The sequence below is a fragment of the Coffea eugenioides genome, chromosome 6 (genome assembly GCF_003713205.1).
Source record: "Coffea eugenioides isolate CCC68of chromosome 6, Ceug_1.0, whole genome shotgun sequence".
In the NCBI taxonomy this organism is placed as follows: Eukaryota; Viridiplantae; Streptophyta; class Magnoliopsida; order Gentianales; family Rubiaceae; genus Coffea; species Coffea eugenioides.
The window spans coordinates 10086943-10102968 of record NC_040040.1 but is presented as its reverse complement, the minus strand read 5'-3'; the positions used below and the strand labels follow the sequence as shown (position 1 = coordinate 10102968).

The 16026-nt window shown below is 36.8% G+C and overlaps 1 protein-coding gene across 1 annotated transcript; it reads left to right on the top strand.

Annotated features, from left to right (window-relative positions):
- Positions 1 to 3785: 3785 nt before the first annotated feature.
- LOC113775819 (serine/threonine-protein kinase VPS15) lies at positions 3786 to 15792 on the top strand. The gene is made up of 11 exons (XM_027320838.1): positions 3786 to 4255; positions 5430 to 5552; positions 5629 to 5674; positions 5760 to 5920; positions 8030 to 8109; positions 10351 to 10456; positions 10678 to 10854; positions 10937 to 14101; positions 14546 to 14793; positions 14869 to 14968; positions 15408 to 15792. Exons 1-11 carry the CDS (start codon positions 3983 to 3985, stop codon positions 15582 to 15584), a joined length of 4656 nt encoding a protein of 1551 aa, XP_027176639.1. The 5' UTR covers positions 3786 to 3982; the 3' UTR covers positions 15585 to 15792.
- Positions 15793 to 16026: the final 234 nt, after the last annotated feature.

Sequence of the window (16026 nt, the reverse complement as noted above, 5' to 3'; positions counted from 1 at the left end):
TTTTGACGCCACATCAATTGTAGTTATAGTAAATTTATAACTAAAAGGCATTTATGTTAAGCATACATTTTTATCATTATGTCAATTATATTTTGATATCTAAATTGTACTACAATGTAGTGGTAGTTTGGAAACGTTAAAAGAGTTTATTGTTAAATTTACATGAATAACTAATTTTAATTATATCCAACTTCTTGTGAAGCGTACAAATTTTTAATTTTTAATTTATTAAGAGCAGTCAATGTAAATGAAAAATAAATATTTAAAGTTCTTTAGGGAGACAATATAGATAAGAAAGAGATTTTTATAAAAATATCGGGGCAAAGTAGATAAAAATGAAAATTTGAAAAATTTCAAGGGGTTCAAATAAGGAACAACTTAAAATTTTTCAAAAATTCTAAGCTTGAAAAGAAAATATCTCAAAATTGAAGAGGGGGTTTGTTGCCCAGGAACTGGAAGGGGGGAAGGGAAGATGGGGTAATTGCCTACCCTCAGTTACACTTGGCTCCGCCTCTGCTCCTCGTGAAAAAATTTATTTACACTTGGCTCCGCCTCTGCTCCTCGTGAAAAAATTTAAGGGTGACCGGGAAGAAAAAGAGAGTGAATAATGATTGAAAATAGGATGATTCTCATTTTCTTCCTTCCAATTCGTGCCACGTTTTTTCAATACTATAATCGCGAATCAAATTGAAAGCGATTGGGATATTATTTGTGATGTGATGCATGTGAGATAAAAAGATAATTGAAAATTGTATTTATGATGTAAATAGAATTATTTTTATTTTTATTATTTTTTTTTTTGCAAATCTTCCTATCCAAACAAACTCCATTAAATAGGTATTATTTCTGAACTCCATTAATTATACTGGCATTGGTTTGCATGCTGTCCGAGGCCCTCAGTCATTTTGAGTTTAACAATCTCTGGAGCAGGGTTTTGAGTGAAATAATTAACCAGCAAACTGGTACGAGAAGTTAAGGGAATGTTTGTAGGAAATAGTAAATTAGTTGCAGTATCACGATTCATTTGCATAGCAAAAGTTAAGCAAACAATTATTGTTTTCCTAAAGTTTCTTTTTTCAAATACATAAGAAGTTCCAATATCAGGACTTGTCTTATTGTGAGTGTCTTTGGGTACAAGTCAAGAATAACAATTTGGTCTAACATCAATGTCATGTCATCTTCATCTATGAAGGAAATGCATTAAATATGTACATTAATAACTAAAAAAAACTGGCGGGATAAGTTTTTTGTTATTTTTTTTTTTCACAAAAAAAATTCGTAAAATGCTTTAGGCACTGGTACTGTCATTGCAAATTTAGGTTAAATATCGTTTTGTATATCCAGCTTCTTGTCCTGGTCAAAGCGTGTGAAGACCCTTCTCTCTGGGTGACGGTGGAGTTCTAATTGACCTAGTTTATTTGTACCAAAGCCAAAGGGTTTACATTAAAGCTAGAATGCTATAGTTGAGTAATGATGCGCAGGAATACAAAAGAAATGAGTCAAAACCCTTTCTATTGAACAAAAAATAAATCAATGGCAAGGTGTAGCTATATACAGCATTTCTTTTTAAAATTTACAAATTTTAATCAAGTAATGAGAATTTCAAATTTTTTTTAAAAATGTTAAATTCCAACAACCACTGCCCAATGCTCAAATGTGCTTATGTGAGTGTGTATGATCATTGATTTGGCTAGTAAAGAAAACCGAGTTTGTTCCCATACCCAAAAAAACAAAAAAAAAAAAGAATAGTCCGTTCTTATCCATTTGTTACGGTCGCTGTCACCTTACATGATCAGCCCACAAGGTCGCGATTAAAATACCGCTCCCAATGTACAAACCCCCCAGCTTCCTATAAATTCTGCCAACCTGGGTTTTCTGTTCTCACTCGCTTCAGTTGATAGAGTAGCTACAGAAGAGCCACGAGTGGAGAGAGACAGATGAGGAATTCCGGCAAAAGCTCCAAGACAAATGTGAAGGCCGGCAACGGTCAGGAGATCAGGAGAGACAGGAAATCGGCTACAGGCATGAATGGATCGCCGAAGAAAGGTGGCCATGGCGGCAAGTTCACGTGGTCCGGTGACGGTTACTCTGATGCTGAGCTAGGACGGATCCACAAAGAAGCTCTCAACGTAAATGATCCCAACTATGAAGATCCTATTAAGAACGAAGACTGAAGATCATAAATATCATCGTCATCGTCATCGTCATCGGCTGTGATTATCAAATGTTGATCTTCTGATTTCTTTGTTTTTTATGAACTTGGAGATGTAAATACGCCTTTGATTATACCTAGATATATGAATCTATGGTGATCTGTAATTTACCATATTAAATAAATTCTTGAGCGTTCTTCTGTTCCTTGAGTTGTCCGATCTGTGAATCCATATTGTGTGGAATTCTTATGGGCGTACTCGTTTTGATGATCGAATGGTTTCTTCCTCGCGATTGAGAACGTTGTTTTACTTGCTTCTAAATCTAATCAAGCCTAGCAAATTACAGGGAATAGGTAAATATGATAGCAATAAGGGCACAAAAAGGAAATCAATTTATTTCTTTTATTTAATAATTGATTCATATTTGCAGAAGTTTAATTCCACGAAAAAACATTTCACAGATATATCCAAGTATCTAACACGTAACGTTGAAGATTTGCGCTAATTGTGCTTGCACGACTTGGCTTGAACTTTAATAGTTTGATTGGGGGAAGCTATTGTTTTATTTGCAAGTACCTCCTCCTAATTGCATCGGAGAACTTCTTATGTTTTATCGAGAATGCTAGCCACCTTCAAAAGAACAAAAAAGGATATAAATACACACTTAGGCTAAGTTTGGGAGTTTAGGATAGAAAAGTGAAGAAGGGAGAACTTAAGTTACGAGAGGAGAGAAGGGATTGTTATGTTATTTGGGAGTTTTGAGAATTAGTGGAATGATTTTGGATATGAAAGTCATTATATTTGTTCAAGACATTTTTAAGGATAAAATAAGTATTTAAAATTTTTTTTATAAAGTTCCTTTAACTTTCTCTTCATTTCTTTTCAATCTGGGAGGAAAAATTTTATCTACTATTCATCATCCTATTTTTTTCTTTTATTTCTTACTAAAAACTCACAAACAAAGGAAAATCAGACTTTCTCTTCTCTCCCTTTCTTTTCAGTCCAAACCCTCAACTCCCAAAGGCACCCTTATTAGTTCCGTTTGGATTAGTCGTTTTTTGGAATGTTTTTGAAAAATGTTACTGTAACAGTGTATATAATTTTTTTTTGAAATATTTGATATATTGTATGGATGAGATGTTTTTTGAATTATTGTGTAATACTATAACATTATATTTAAAAAACTTGTTTTAGTAGAAATACCCGATACTAGGATTTTGGATGATTTGTTAATATATGGAAGGCAATTTATTGCTTAATAGTAGGATTTTGGTATAAATTATGAAAAACAATACGATATATTACACCATTAATGTTTAATTTCTAATGATTGACCGAATTATGACATTTGATTTTTAATAACTTACTTATAACACAAAGCACAAGATTTCACAACAAAAGGAAAAGCCAAAATTTATCCGCAAAGAGCATTGACTGGTTTTTTCAAAAAAAGAAAAAAAGAAAAAAAGTGGAGTGGTGAAAAGCGTGAGAAAATGCAATTTCCATTGAATAGTTTACGTCCACGCTTTTTCACAATCTTGTGCAAGACGTGAAAACAAATCGTTGATGACATGGCAATAAACCACTGGAAAATTAACGATCCGCTGCAGTAGCATTACCTTGCTTCCGCCACACAGTCCCACGCAACCGCAGCTCCCCCCTTTTCCGTCCCTTCCCATCACCACCTCCGCCTCCGATCCCCCTCTCTGCCGCGCTTCGGTCACCGTTAAACCGGACCTGCGCAATGTGAAAGAAACAATTAAAAGCAAAACAGAAAACAAAACCCTAGCTAATTCAAACGCTTAGAGGGAAAACAACACAAGCTCAGAATGGGGAATAAAATCGCGCGAACAACGCAAGCTTCGGCGACGGAGTATTACCTGCACGATTTACCGTCTTCTTATAATTTAGTATTGAAAGAAGTCTTGGGCCGAGGACGATTCCTGAAATCGATCCTGTGCAAGCACGACGAAGGACTTGTGCTAGTCAAGGTTTATTTCAAAAGAGGGGACTCCATTGACTTACGCGACTACGAGCGCCGCCTCTCCCAAATTCGCGGTGTATTCACTGGCCTCGATCACCCTCATGTCTGGCCCTTCCAGGTCTGCCTCTACTTTTACTCTGAAGTACATTTATTTGTACATAAATGCACCTTCGCACTGATATTTGTGAATTGATTTTAATTGTATTTTAGTTTGAGGATAGGGCTAAAATTGGTATCACCCTTGCCGAGATTAGTACTTCATTCCTTAGAAGAACGTGGAAGAGAAATTGTAGTGTGAAGCATATTTAATAAAAGGGATGCATTTTAATTTTTGGTTGCAGCATCTTATAAAGCGGTTAAATGAGAGCGTAATATGTAGTAAGCAAAGGGCCAGAAGTAAATATTAAGCTCGTGTTCATAGTCGAGCTCTGGGAACTAGTGTTCCTTTTGGGATTGCCAAAAGCAATGGACATCAGTGGCGGAAATGAGTTGCATCAGATTAATGCTTTATCAAAGTGATGCTGCTATTTGAATTTCTCCCGGTTACTTTGTTACAAGCTAGGTAGAATTATGGTTTACCAATATGGGTATTAGGAGAAAGTGGAGCTCAGGGAAAAATAGTGTTTGTAAAGTAGTATTTATTTAAAATAATTTTAGTTTATGCTACCAATTGAAGGTTTATAAAGACAAATTTGTAAATCATTCATGTCAGTCTGAAATTGTTTTTTTCATTGGAATTTGGGGGCACCACGAGGCTGATACTTTGATGGAAATACTTTGCATTCTTTTTTTTTTTCTCTTCCTTTTACATTTGGTAGGAATGTGTTTAGGTGATGACCATAAATTTAGGTTTCGAATTCCCTGAAGTTTCGACTGAAAATGAAGAAAGGCAGAAATAACTTCTGGAGACTAGTGTATATGGCATATCCTATGCCTGTGCTTGCTGGAAAGTCTATGGTTATATTGCCCTTTTCTTTTTCTTAATAAATGAAGCTACTGTTTTTGAGATTATGATGTAAAATGAAAGTAGATTTGAGTAGTTTTAATACTAACTCTAAAGGGCAGTTTTGGTGTGACATAAACTGACAGTAATTGTTGACACCAAAAGGAGGGCTTTTACTTTATCTACATTTAGATGTTTAATTGTCTCATTGACTGATGAATCCTTCTGAATGATTGAATAATTGTGGTTTTTAGTCGCTTTAAGGAGTTTAAGACTTTATGATTGTTTTGTTTTCTTGCTTTTTTGGTGGCTTAAAATGGTCTTATTTTGCAAATGTTGTATGCTGCAGTTTTGGCTTGAAACTGACAAAGCTGCCTACTTGTTGAGGCAATACTTTTTTAATAATCTTCATGATCGGTTGAGCACTCGACCTTTCCTCAGTCTTGTTGAGAAGAAATGGCTGGCTTTTCAGGTTTCTTTCTTTCTTCTCATTGCAGTGTTAGTCTTTTAGTTGCAGTTAGGGCTTAATGAAATTTTTGGTCTTGCAGCTGCTTTATGCTGCAAAACAGAGCCATGAAAATGGAGTTTGTCATGGTAAGATAAGTGTAAATTTAATCTCCTCTGTTAGCAACATTATATTGATTCTTAGGAAGAAGTAACTTAATTTAATCTGATGCAGGTGATATTAAGTGTGAGAATGTTCTGGTTACTTCCTGGAACTGGCTTTATCTTGCTGATTTTGCATCATTCAAACCGACGTATATTCCACATGATGATCCTTCTGATTTTTCGTTTTTCTTTGACACTGGTGGAAGAAGGCGGTGTTACCTTGCTCCTGAGGTTGGTTTCTTATTCTAGTTAATCTTTTTTTTTTCCCAACCAGAGATTTAGCAAGATAAGCTTAATTTAATTTAATTTTGTAATTCATCTAATATTTATGTGAAAATCTATGTTAACATATGCAGGATGGGAAATAATATTTTAGTTTGAGCTTTTCTAGTTCTTGACTTGAAATTAAACTTTTCGTCCTAGTACTATAGGGGTTAATGCTAATACAAATTTAAAGCATCTCATAAGCCTTGGGATTTTGGCAATATCCTGCCTAGAATGTGATACAGTTGAGATGATCATAAAATTGCTTAGATCTTCTGTTACTTTGAATTGCTAATTTTTTCATTGGCGCATTGCTTTATGATTGTACCTTTCTGGTTTTTGCTTAATGACATAAATTTGGATTCTAGTTATGAGGGTTTGTTTGGATAGGAGTTTATTTGGATGATTTATTTGAGATAATTACTGTAGCACTTTTTATGATGTGATGTATGTGAGATAAAAAGGTAACTGGGAAGATAAAAAGGTAATTGGAATTTGTGAAGCAAATTATTTTATCTGAAATCATCTCAATCCAAACAATGCTTTTCATTATTCAGGTCTGGGAGGACGTATAAAATTGCTTGGCAGAGAAGTTTTGCTAGATATGAACTTCTTGTCATGATTTTTCATATTGTTAATGGATTGCTTGTTTGATTAGAGTGGCTGACTTTCAACCTTTCAGTTGGCTGGTGTCATAAAACATAAAGATAGGGGGAAACACTATGCAGTTAACAACATATATTTCTCATTTTTTAAAAGGGCCTGCCTAATATGAGTCAACTTCTTTCCTTTTGGTGACTAATGGAAGTAACTTCTTATTTTCTGTAAGAAGTGCCCTAGAAGAATGACCTTTTTGGTGTATTCTGGAGAATGTTGTCTGCTTCCTATTCGTTTGTGCTGGTGAGATCCAATTTCAGATGAAAAGTTAATTTTGGTTGTCTGTATACATAGTGCTAGAATGAGTTTTTGGTTGTATTTCTTTTCAAAGACACTAGCTTAACTCACAATAAAAGTACTTGACTATCTTGATCAGCTTTATTGGTGATTCTTTTAGTTCGATGGAGTGGTTTTCTTAATTTGCCTGACAACTAGTAACAACCAAATATTGCTTCCTCCTCCTTGTCCTTTTGAAGATGAACTTTCTAAACATTCGTAATTTCCCCTATTAGTGCAAGGCAGACGGCTTATTTATGTTTAAGGAAACAGCACTTACCATGACAATTACTAAATGACACCCTTGCTGAATCTATGTGCAATTACGTAACTGTGTGTTTTTTCGCCCCCTTGACAAAATTGAAATTCATTACTACAGACATTTCATATTAATTGCTTTATTGACATCTAGATCTCTTACTTCAGAGTTCTCCCTTTGTCCAATTAAGGTAAAACAAGGAAACTCTTCTCGAACTTTTTGGTCGATAAATATTGTTTTTCAATTTTCACAACTTTCTTGGTAGCCCTGACCATTTATGTTTAGTTTGTGCAGCTTCCTTTGTAAGCTTTATTGGATTCATGATCACAGTTGTGATAAGGTTATGGATGGATATAAGAAGACAAATAAATGGACTTTCTTTTCTCCTTGTCTGTTAGGTACAACAACATATGTTTAGGTTTCTTATAGTGCAGAAAGGACATAAACATTATGCTAATGATGATGGGAAGCAAAATGCATTAGGAAGTGTAGAAAATAAAAATAAAAAGCAAAAACAAAAGTCTTGTAGAAGAATCCAAAACCTGAAGTATGGATCACCTGAATGGTCACAATCAGCGAAATTATCATCCCCTGTAAGACTAATTCGGACTGGAGATTAATTTTGATCCTATGTTGACCATTCATGACACATGATCATCAAATTGTTACCAAGTATTGATTGATTCTTTTCCTCTTTCAAATGGAAAATTGGTTATTTATAGCATGGTTAACTAGACTGTGAAATATTAGAAGTTCCTTTCTACAAAGAAAATGAATGAAGAGAGAGAGAGAGAGAGAGAGAGAGAGAGAGAGAATTGCATTTAGTGAATGTGACAGTTGCCTTTTGTCTATACTCACTAATAGAAGTTGCTTTCATTTTTCAGAGATTTTATGGGCATGGAGGTGAAACGCAAGTTGCTCAAGATGCACCATTAAAACCATCAATGGACATCTTTGCTGTAGGGTGAGTTTTCTGCATTTGAGCTGATAATTTGGAATTGAAGATTACTTTATTAAAAAATACACTGGAAATAATTTATCGCTTTGGTTCTTGAAGTTTTGGTATTCAAGGAGCATTTGCTTCTTAAATGCTCCATAGTAGTAGAATCATGTTTACGTCAGTGTGCAGATAAGTGGAAATTGTGTTGAAAGTGGCAACATGTATTGTGACAGTTGATTTTTTGGTCAATGTGGGTCTTTTCTTTTGCAATACTATCAAAAGACAATTGTTGCTGCCTATGCTAATTTTTTATCAATTGACCCAGAATCCTTTACTTCCCGGTTATTGTTTAAGTTCCAGATTTTCTCTTTGGCTTCAGCCTATATCACTAACAAGTTTAGTGCCCCTTCTGCTGCAAATTGTTCCATATTAGCCCCTTGCACTGCTTTTGTTTTATTGCCAAGAGGGTTGTTGTCTTGTAAAAGCATGGGCAGTGGTGCTTGAGAAATCTAATGTGATGCCTAAAGGTGGTAAATATGCTTTTCCCAGTACATGAGAAGTGGCATTAACTAAACTTATACATGCTTTTAAAATTATTTATGCGAATTGAAATACACAAATGCACACACTAGATTGCAATTTACTGAATTGAAGATATGATGAGACCTTCTTTCCCATTTTGAAAGAATAATTTTTTCCTTGTGCAAGTCTTTGTTTGCCCTGAAATTTTAATTTACTTATACCTGCATATGCTGCTTGAGCATAAATATCACTGATGTTTTATAAGAACCTGAACTTGGAAGTAAAGTATCTGATTATGTTAACTTAACAATAAGATGTTTCTTGATCCAGGATTTGTTTTTCCATCTAAGGAACAGTGCTTGTCTTATTGATATTTTATTAAATAGATGATAGTATCACATGTTTGTCTTTCTTTATTATATGATAAAATTTCTACTTTTGTGTCTTGCTTTACATTTTTAAAACAATAGTCATTTCATCTTTTGATGGAATTCTGGATCTGAGCTTGATATGTGTCAGAAACTTGTCTGAAATCGTTTGTGTGAGTGGGAATCATTGTTTCGTATTGGACATAGATGATAGTATCTCTCTGGCATCCTGGACTTTGCGCTATATATGAACAGTATCATTTTCTACCCTCTTTCTGCCTGTTACTTTGAATGACTTGATCTGGCAAGCTCGAACAGGTTATTTCCTTGAACTCACATCTTGTAGCTTTTAGCTTGCTGTGCAAGTTCATCTTTTGTTTTGACGATCTTGCTGTTGTGCAAATAGCTAAATAACATTGTCACCTTACTAAGTAAGTCAAAACATGGAGAAAAAAATGTGTTCTTTTTTGTGGGGGCTGACTAAAGTGTGGTTGGGACTTATAATTGGCCCACATGGATGAAGTATGTGAAAGTAGTAGGACTATGTTGATCTGTGAGATTCTTTGTTTAATACAGTACATTGGTGACAATAGATCTTTAATAAAATTGGGTAAAGATTCTTTTACCTTTTGTATCAAATCCTACAAGTAGATCAATGATTTATTCCTCAACAACAGTAATGAAATTGCCCCAAACCCATTCAAGGAATGTGATGCGCTTCACATCAGTTGCTTTTGCAGGAGTCCATAAACAACCAAAGTTCTTTGCAATAACTTATACTTCTATATCATGTGGTAATCAAATTGGTATTTCTGAAAAAGAGATTAGGGTTCTAGATCAATAGCATTTGTTTTAGCTCTTGTCTATGGATTAATCTTATATGCACCGACAATGAATGCACTGTTGGCCTTGGGTGCTTGCCATGTAAAACTTGGATTTCAAATTGAAATTAAAATTAGTTGTCATGCATCCAGGCCTGACAGACACTGCTAGTGTATAGGAGATTAATTGGGCTTGCATAATCATGTACAGCCCTCAAGTGAGCGTTCATGTTAGAGCACAATCAAATTAATTACTATCATTTCTACATATTTCATCCAAGCAATCCAGTTGTGGTCTATCATTTTAAGTTTTGTTTGCTTTAGTTGCTACATTTTATTGGTATATACATATTGGTTGGGTCAAGAGGTTCTCTTTTTACGTTATACAAAGCAGTTCACAAACTAATTTTCTTGACTTTTTTGGCTTTGGATGGTTGCTTTTATGGTTGAGGCACAAATCTTTGATGAGGATGTCTTTATCTATATGGCAATAAGCTCTTGCCTTGTGATACAATGGATTTACACTTTTCTTCAATTTCATGTTCTTGCTTCAGGTGTGTAATAGCTGAGCTATTCCTCGAGGGTCAGCCATTGTTTGAGTTGTCTCAACTGCTTGCTTATCGTAGAGGACAATATGATCCTAGCCAACATCTAGAAAAAGTAAGATCTAGTCAATGCCATTTTAACTTGGCTCTAACCAAAGGACCTTTCTCTGCTTCTTCTTGTGTCATCATATTTTCCCAATTAATCTCTTTCAAGAAATTTCATGGAACATTGACTTCACTATATAGGTTGAAGTGTTTGCCTACTAGTCCACTTAGAGTGTTTATTGAATCTCTAAATTAACTTTTATTTTTGGTCTTTATCTTGTTTGCATAAAGATTCCAGATTCAGGAATCCGCAAGATGATTCTTCATATGATTCAATTGGATCCGGAGGCACGTTTTTCTGCTGAAAGCTATCTGCAGAACTTCTCTGGCATTGTGTTTCCTGGCTACTTCTCTCCATTTCTCCACAATTTCTATTCCTTGTTGAATCCCCTTAATTCTGATGCAAGGGTAAGGTATTTTTGGTGCTTGATCTTTATCTTGGTGATAATTACGCTGTGCTCAAGCTTATTTAGAAAGTTCCTTGGTGTAGGTTTTAATATGCCAGACGTCTTTTCAAGAGATTCTTAGACAAATGATGAGCAGTAGTGTAGTCAAGGAGACTGTTTCTGGGGAGGCGCTTTCTTTAGATGCTATGCATCAATCTCTGCATGGGACAGATGCACAACATAATACAAATGTGGAGAAGGACACCAGTAGCAAAAGAGAAAAGGTGGATAAGGGCTCAATTCATGATAGGTTTGATCTTCTTGGTGATGTTGGTAATCTACTCAGGGATGTGAAGGAAAATAATCGATTTCATAGCATGAAACCGTTGCTGGAAGGTGTGGCTAGATCTGCATATTCTCAAAACAGAAAGCAGTGTGATGTGCAATCTCCTGATGAGCTGATTCAGAGTATCTCTAATATATTTAACAGAAGTCACCATCCCTTCTTAAGAAAGATAACAACAAGTGATTTGAACTCATTAATGTCGGATTATGACAACCAGTCAGACACTTTTGGTATGCCTTTTCTACCATTACCTCAAGATATCATGAGCTGTGAAGGTATGGTTCTGATTGCCTCATTGCTCTGTTCCTGCATAAGAAATGTCAAACTGCCATTCATGAGGAGAGGAGCTGTGCTTCTATTGAAGTCGTGTTCCTTATACATTGATGATGAAGATCGATTGCAGCGTGTGCTTCCATATGTTATTGCAATGCTCTCAGATCCAGCTGCAATTGTGCGTTGTGCTGCCCTAGAGACTTTATGTGACATTCTTCCCTTAGTCAGAGATTTTCCACCCAGTGATGCTAAAATTTTTCCCGAGTATATTCTTCCAATGCTCTCCATGCTCCCTGATGATCCAGAGGAAAGTGTAAGGATATGTTATGCAAGCAATATATCTAAGCTGGCACTTACTGCTTATGGGTTTTTGATTCACTCTATAAGTTTGAGTGAGGCAGGAGTTCTCAGTGAATCAAGTTCGCCACAGAAGTCACTCTCTACATCCTCTGATACATCTGGAAGGAGATACAGTCCAAATAGTGATGCACAGCTTGTGCAATTAAGGAAGTCTATTGCGGATGTCATTCAAGAACTTGTGATGGGCCCAAAGCAAACACCAAATATCAGGAGAGCACTCCTGCATGACATTGGCAATCTTTGCTGGTTTTTTGGCCAGAGGCAGAGTAATGATTTCTTGTTGCCCATCCTCCCTGCTTTCCTAAATGACCGAGATGAGCAACTCAGGGCAGTGTTTTATGGACAGATCATATATGTCTGCTTTTTCGTGGGACAAAGGAGTGTCGAGGAATATCTTTTGCCATACATTGAGCAGGCTTTAAGCGATGTAACTGAGGCTGTAATTGTGAATGCACTGGAATGCCTAGCTATTTTATGCAAAAGTGGATTTCTAAGGAAGAGAATCTTGCTTGAGATGATAGAACACGCTTTTCCACTGTTGTGTTATCCTAGTCAATGGGTCAGGAGGGCCGATGTCACATTCATTGCAGCTAGCAGTGAGAGTTTAGGTGCAGTAGATTCATATGTTTTCCTTGTGCCTGTTATACGCACCTTCCTGCGTAGACAACCAGCATCTTTAGCTTCAGAAAAGGCTCTTTTTTCATGCCTAGAGCCGCCAGTGTCAAGAGAGAGATACTATCGTGTTTTAGAAAGTGCCAGGAGCTCAGACATGCTGGAGAGACAGCGAAAAATATGGTACAACAGTGACTCACAGGCTAAAAATTGGGAAACAGTGGATTTTCTTCAGAGAGGGGTGAAGGAGCTGGATCCAATGATGTGCTGGTCTGACCGACAAAGAGATCTTCAGAGCAATAAAGTTGTTGAACGTGCAAATCTGCCTCTGGATCTTGCAGATTGTAATGATAATGACCAGAATTCAAAAGTTGTGGGCAACTCAGTGCAAAGTCCTATGGCTATGGATTCTGGCGACTTCCTGGATTCTGAAAAGTTGCAGTTGCCCGGTTTTATCTCTCCACCTCTTAGTGGAATGAACAGTTTAATGGAGAAATCATCACAAGGCATTCCTTTGTATTACTTTAAAGTTGATAACAAACGAGCTGCAGGCTCTCCAACAGTCTCTGATTCATCATTACCATGTGGTTCTTTAGGTTTTGGTTCTGCATCCTTGCCATGGATGGATCCAGTTAGTAAATCATTTAGCTTGGCCAATTCAGATCCAGCTCCTAAGTTTATCTCAGGCTCAATCAGCATTGGTGGTGGTTCCACACAATTGCGAAGGGTTGTACATGAAGTTGAAGACAGGGAAATGGATCAAACAGCCTTTGTAAATAACAAGTTTCTGGAAATGGGAGTGTCTGGTACAACAAAAGGGAGTTCCCTTTCAATTGAAAGTAATTCTGCTTCAAGTGAGGGTGCAGATGTACCATCTTTTGGGCGAACATCGACGATTCCAGATTCAGGGTGGAGGCCTCGTGGGGTGTTGGTTGCGCATCTCCAGGATCACCACTCTGCTGTTAATGACATAGCTGTTTCCACTGACCATAGCTTTTTCGTAAGTGCATCTGAAGATTCTACTGTTAAAATTTGGGATTCTAAAAGGTTAGAAAAAGATATCTCATTCAGGTCGCGCCTAACTTATTCTTTAGATGGAAGTCGAGCACTGTGTGTTGCTGTGATCCAGGGTTCTGCTCAAGTTGTTGTTGGAGCTTGTGATGGAGCTATACACATGTTCTCTGTTGATTACATATCCGGGGGACTGGGCAATGTTGTGGAGAAATATTCAGGCATAGCTGATGTTAAAAAGAACGGAGTTGGAGAAGGTGCTATATTAAACCTTTTGAACTACTCCCCTGATGGTGGTGCTTGCAAAATGATTTTGTACAGTACCCAGAATTGTGGAATTCATCTGTGGGATACAAGAACAAGTTCAAATGTTTGGAATTCAAAAGTGGTCCCTGAGGAGGGTTATGTATCTTCTCTGGTTGCAGATCCTTGTGGGAACTGGTTTGTCACTGGGTCATCAAGAGGCGTGCTTACCCTTTGGGATTTGAGGTTTGGAATACCTGTCAATTCATGGCAGTATTCTCTTGCATGCCCAATTGAGAAAATGAGCCTTTTTGTTCCTCCTCCTAGTACCTCCTTCTCCCTATCTACCAGACCTCTTGTTTATGTTGCAGCAGGGTGTAATGAAGTTTCTCTTTGGAATGCAGAAAATGGAAGCTGCCATCAGGTACAGTTGGATCACTTTGTACTTTTTACAAAATAGTAAAGAATCGAGCAAAAGAGTGAAATTTGACTGAATGTGATTAAATTGATTGATGTGATGTTGTATTTTAGAAAGAATATGATCCATATAGATGTTCTTGCTGGTAAACATGCATGCTTGGGAGGGATGATTAGTTATGGAGACACAGAAGGATTGGAGGGGGAAGTATAATGTACGTCTGGGGAGTAATTTTTGAGAGAATATACTTGTTGTGCTGGGATACTTTGGAAGTTACAGACAATTAGATTTTAAATGTGAAATTCACTCGAATAAGATATACTAAACCCCGATATTGTAGTTAGACTGATGAATGGAATGAGCAGTTGGCACCTGTCGTTCAATCACTGCAATAACATTTCGTGCTTTTATACTGGTGGATTTTTGTGCTACTTATTCTGCTTTTTGCAGGTGTTGAGGGTAGCAAATAATGAGACGGATGCTGAAATTTCTGACTCGCCTTGGGCATTAGCCAGAGCATCCAGCAAGGGGAATGCCAAATCAGATATCAGGCTAAGTGCTAATTCGAAATATAGAATCGATGAGTTGAATGAACCACCTCCACGTCTTCCTGGCATCCGTGCTTTACTTCCGTTGCCAGGCGGGGATCTATTGACAGGGGGTACTGACTTGAAAATACGTCGCTGGGACCATTCCAGGTACATTTTCTAATTTTCTTTATGCATTTGGGCAGTCATTGCAATTCTATTGACCCTTGCATATCTATGCTTCAGCCCTGATCGAAGTTATTGTGTATGTGGACCATCTATAAAGGGAGTTGGAAATGATGATAGTTTTGAGACAAAGTCTTACTACGGTGTGCAAGTTGTGCAGGTATGTTAATGGCATCATCATGATTTGTTTCTCTTTTTTACTTGGGACATGAATTGTTTCTAATGAAGTTCTCAAAAATTTGGGTAGGCTTCTATTCAGAATTATTAGGGACTCTTAAGTTGTATGTTTTTTTGGCAATCCTTGAGAAGTTTCTTCCCTTCTCATTGTAAAGGTACTAGTTTAAAATCCTGGGCCATGCCTGGAAGGAGAAAACTGGACTGATGGTTGGGCTTTTTTTTTTCCGGGGGGGGGGTAGTGTTGGATTCAAATGTCGTACGTTTTCAAACTGAAGATTTTCTTTAGTTCAATGGTTCTCTATCGCTTCTTCTTTTTGCCTGTGATTGTAAACTTACCTAGCTGCATTTGGACGAGAAATAGCCCCTCACTTATGTTCTGGGATGATGGCCTACTAATTTATATTGATCTTTTTTACAAACAGGAGGGCAGAAGACGACCTTTGACAATGAGATTGACCACAAAGACTATCCTTGCTGGTGCTGCCACTGATTCTGCAGGATGTCACCGTGATTCTGTCCTCTCTTTGGCTTCTGTGAAGCTGAACCAGAGGCTTCTGATTTCGAGCAGTAGGGATGGTGCAATTAAGGTTTGGAAGTAGAGGACTCGGAAATAACTGTTGTTCATTGTATATATTGTAGGTTCAGTAGAAATAATTGTACAGTATTTACCAAATCTGAAATACAGATTTTTGTGTTCCTAACTGCTTTACATTTCTAACCTAGCTTTAGTTGTACAGCTTAATGAGCATATTGTGACATGTATATCTTCTTTTTGCAATGGAAATGATGCTTTCATTTGTGTTGACATCCAACTTTCCTTTAGCTTGGTACTGCAGTATGTCAGAAACTGTTGTACTCCATTTAGACCTCTAATTGTGAAACTTTAATTCTTATTTGTTGGCCTAGGCCACATTACTGGCTCAACTGTGAAACTGTCAAAAGAATTTGTTATAGTGCTGTTGGACTCAGGATTAGGTAGTATTTTGTTTGCTCAACCACTATGAAGTCCTTTAAATATTGGATTTATCTCCCGTTTGAGAT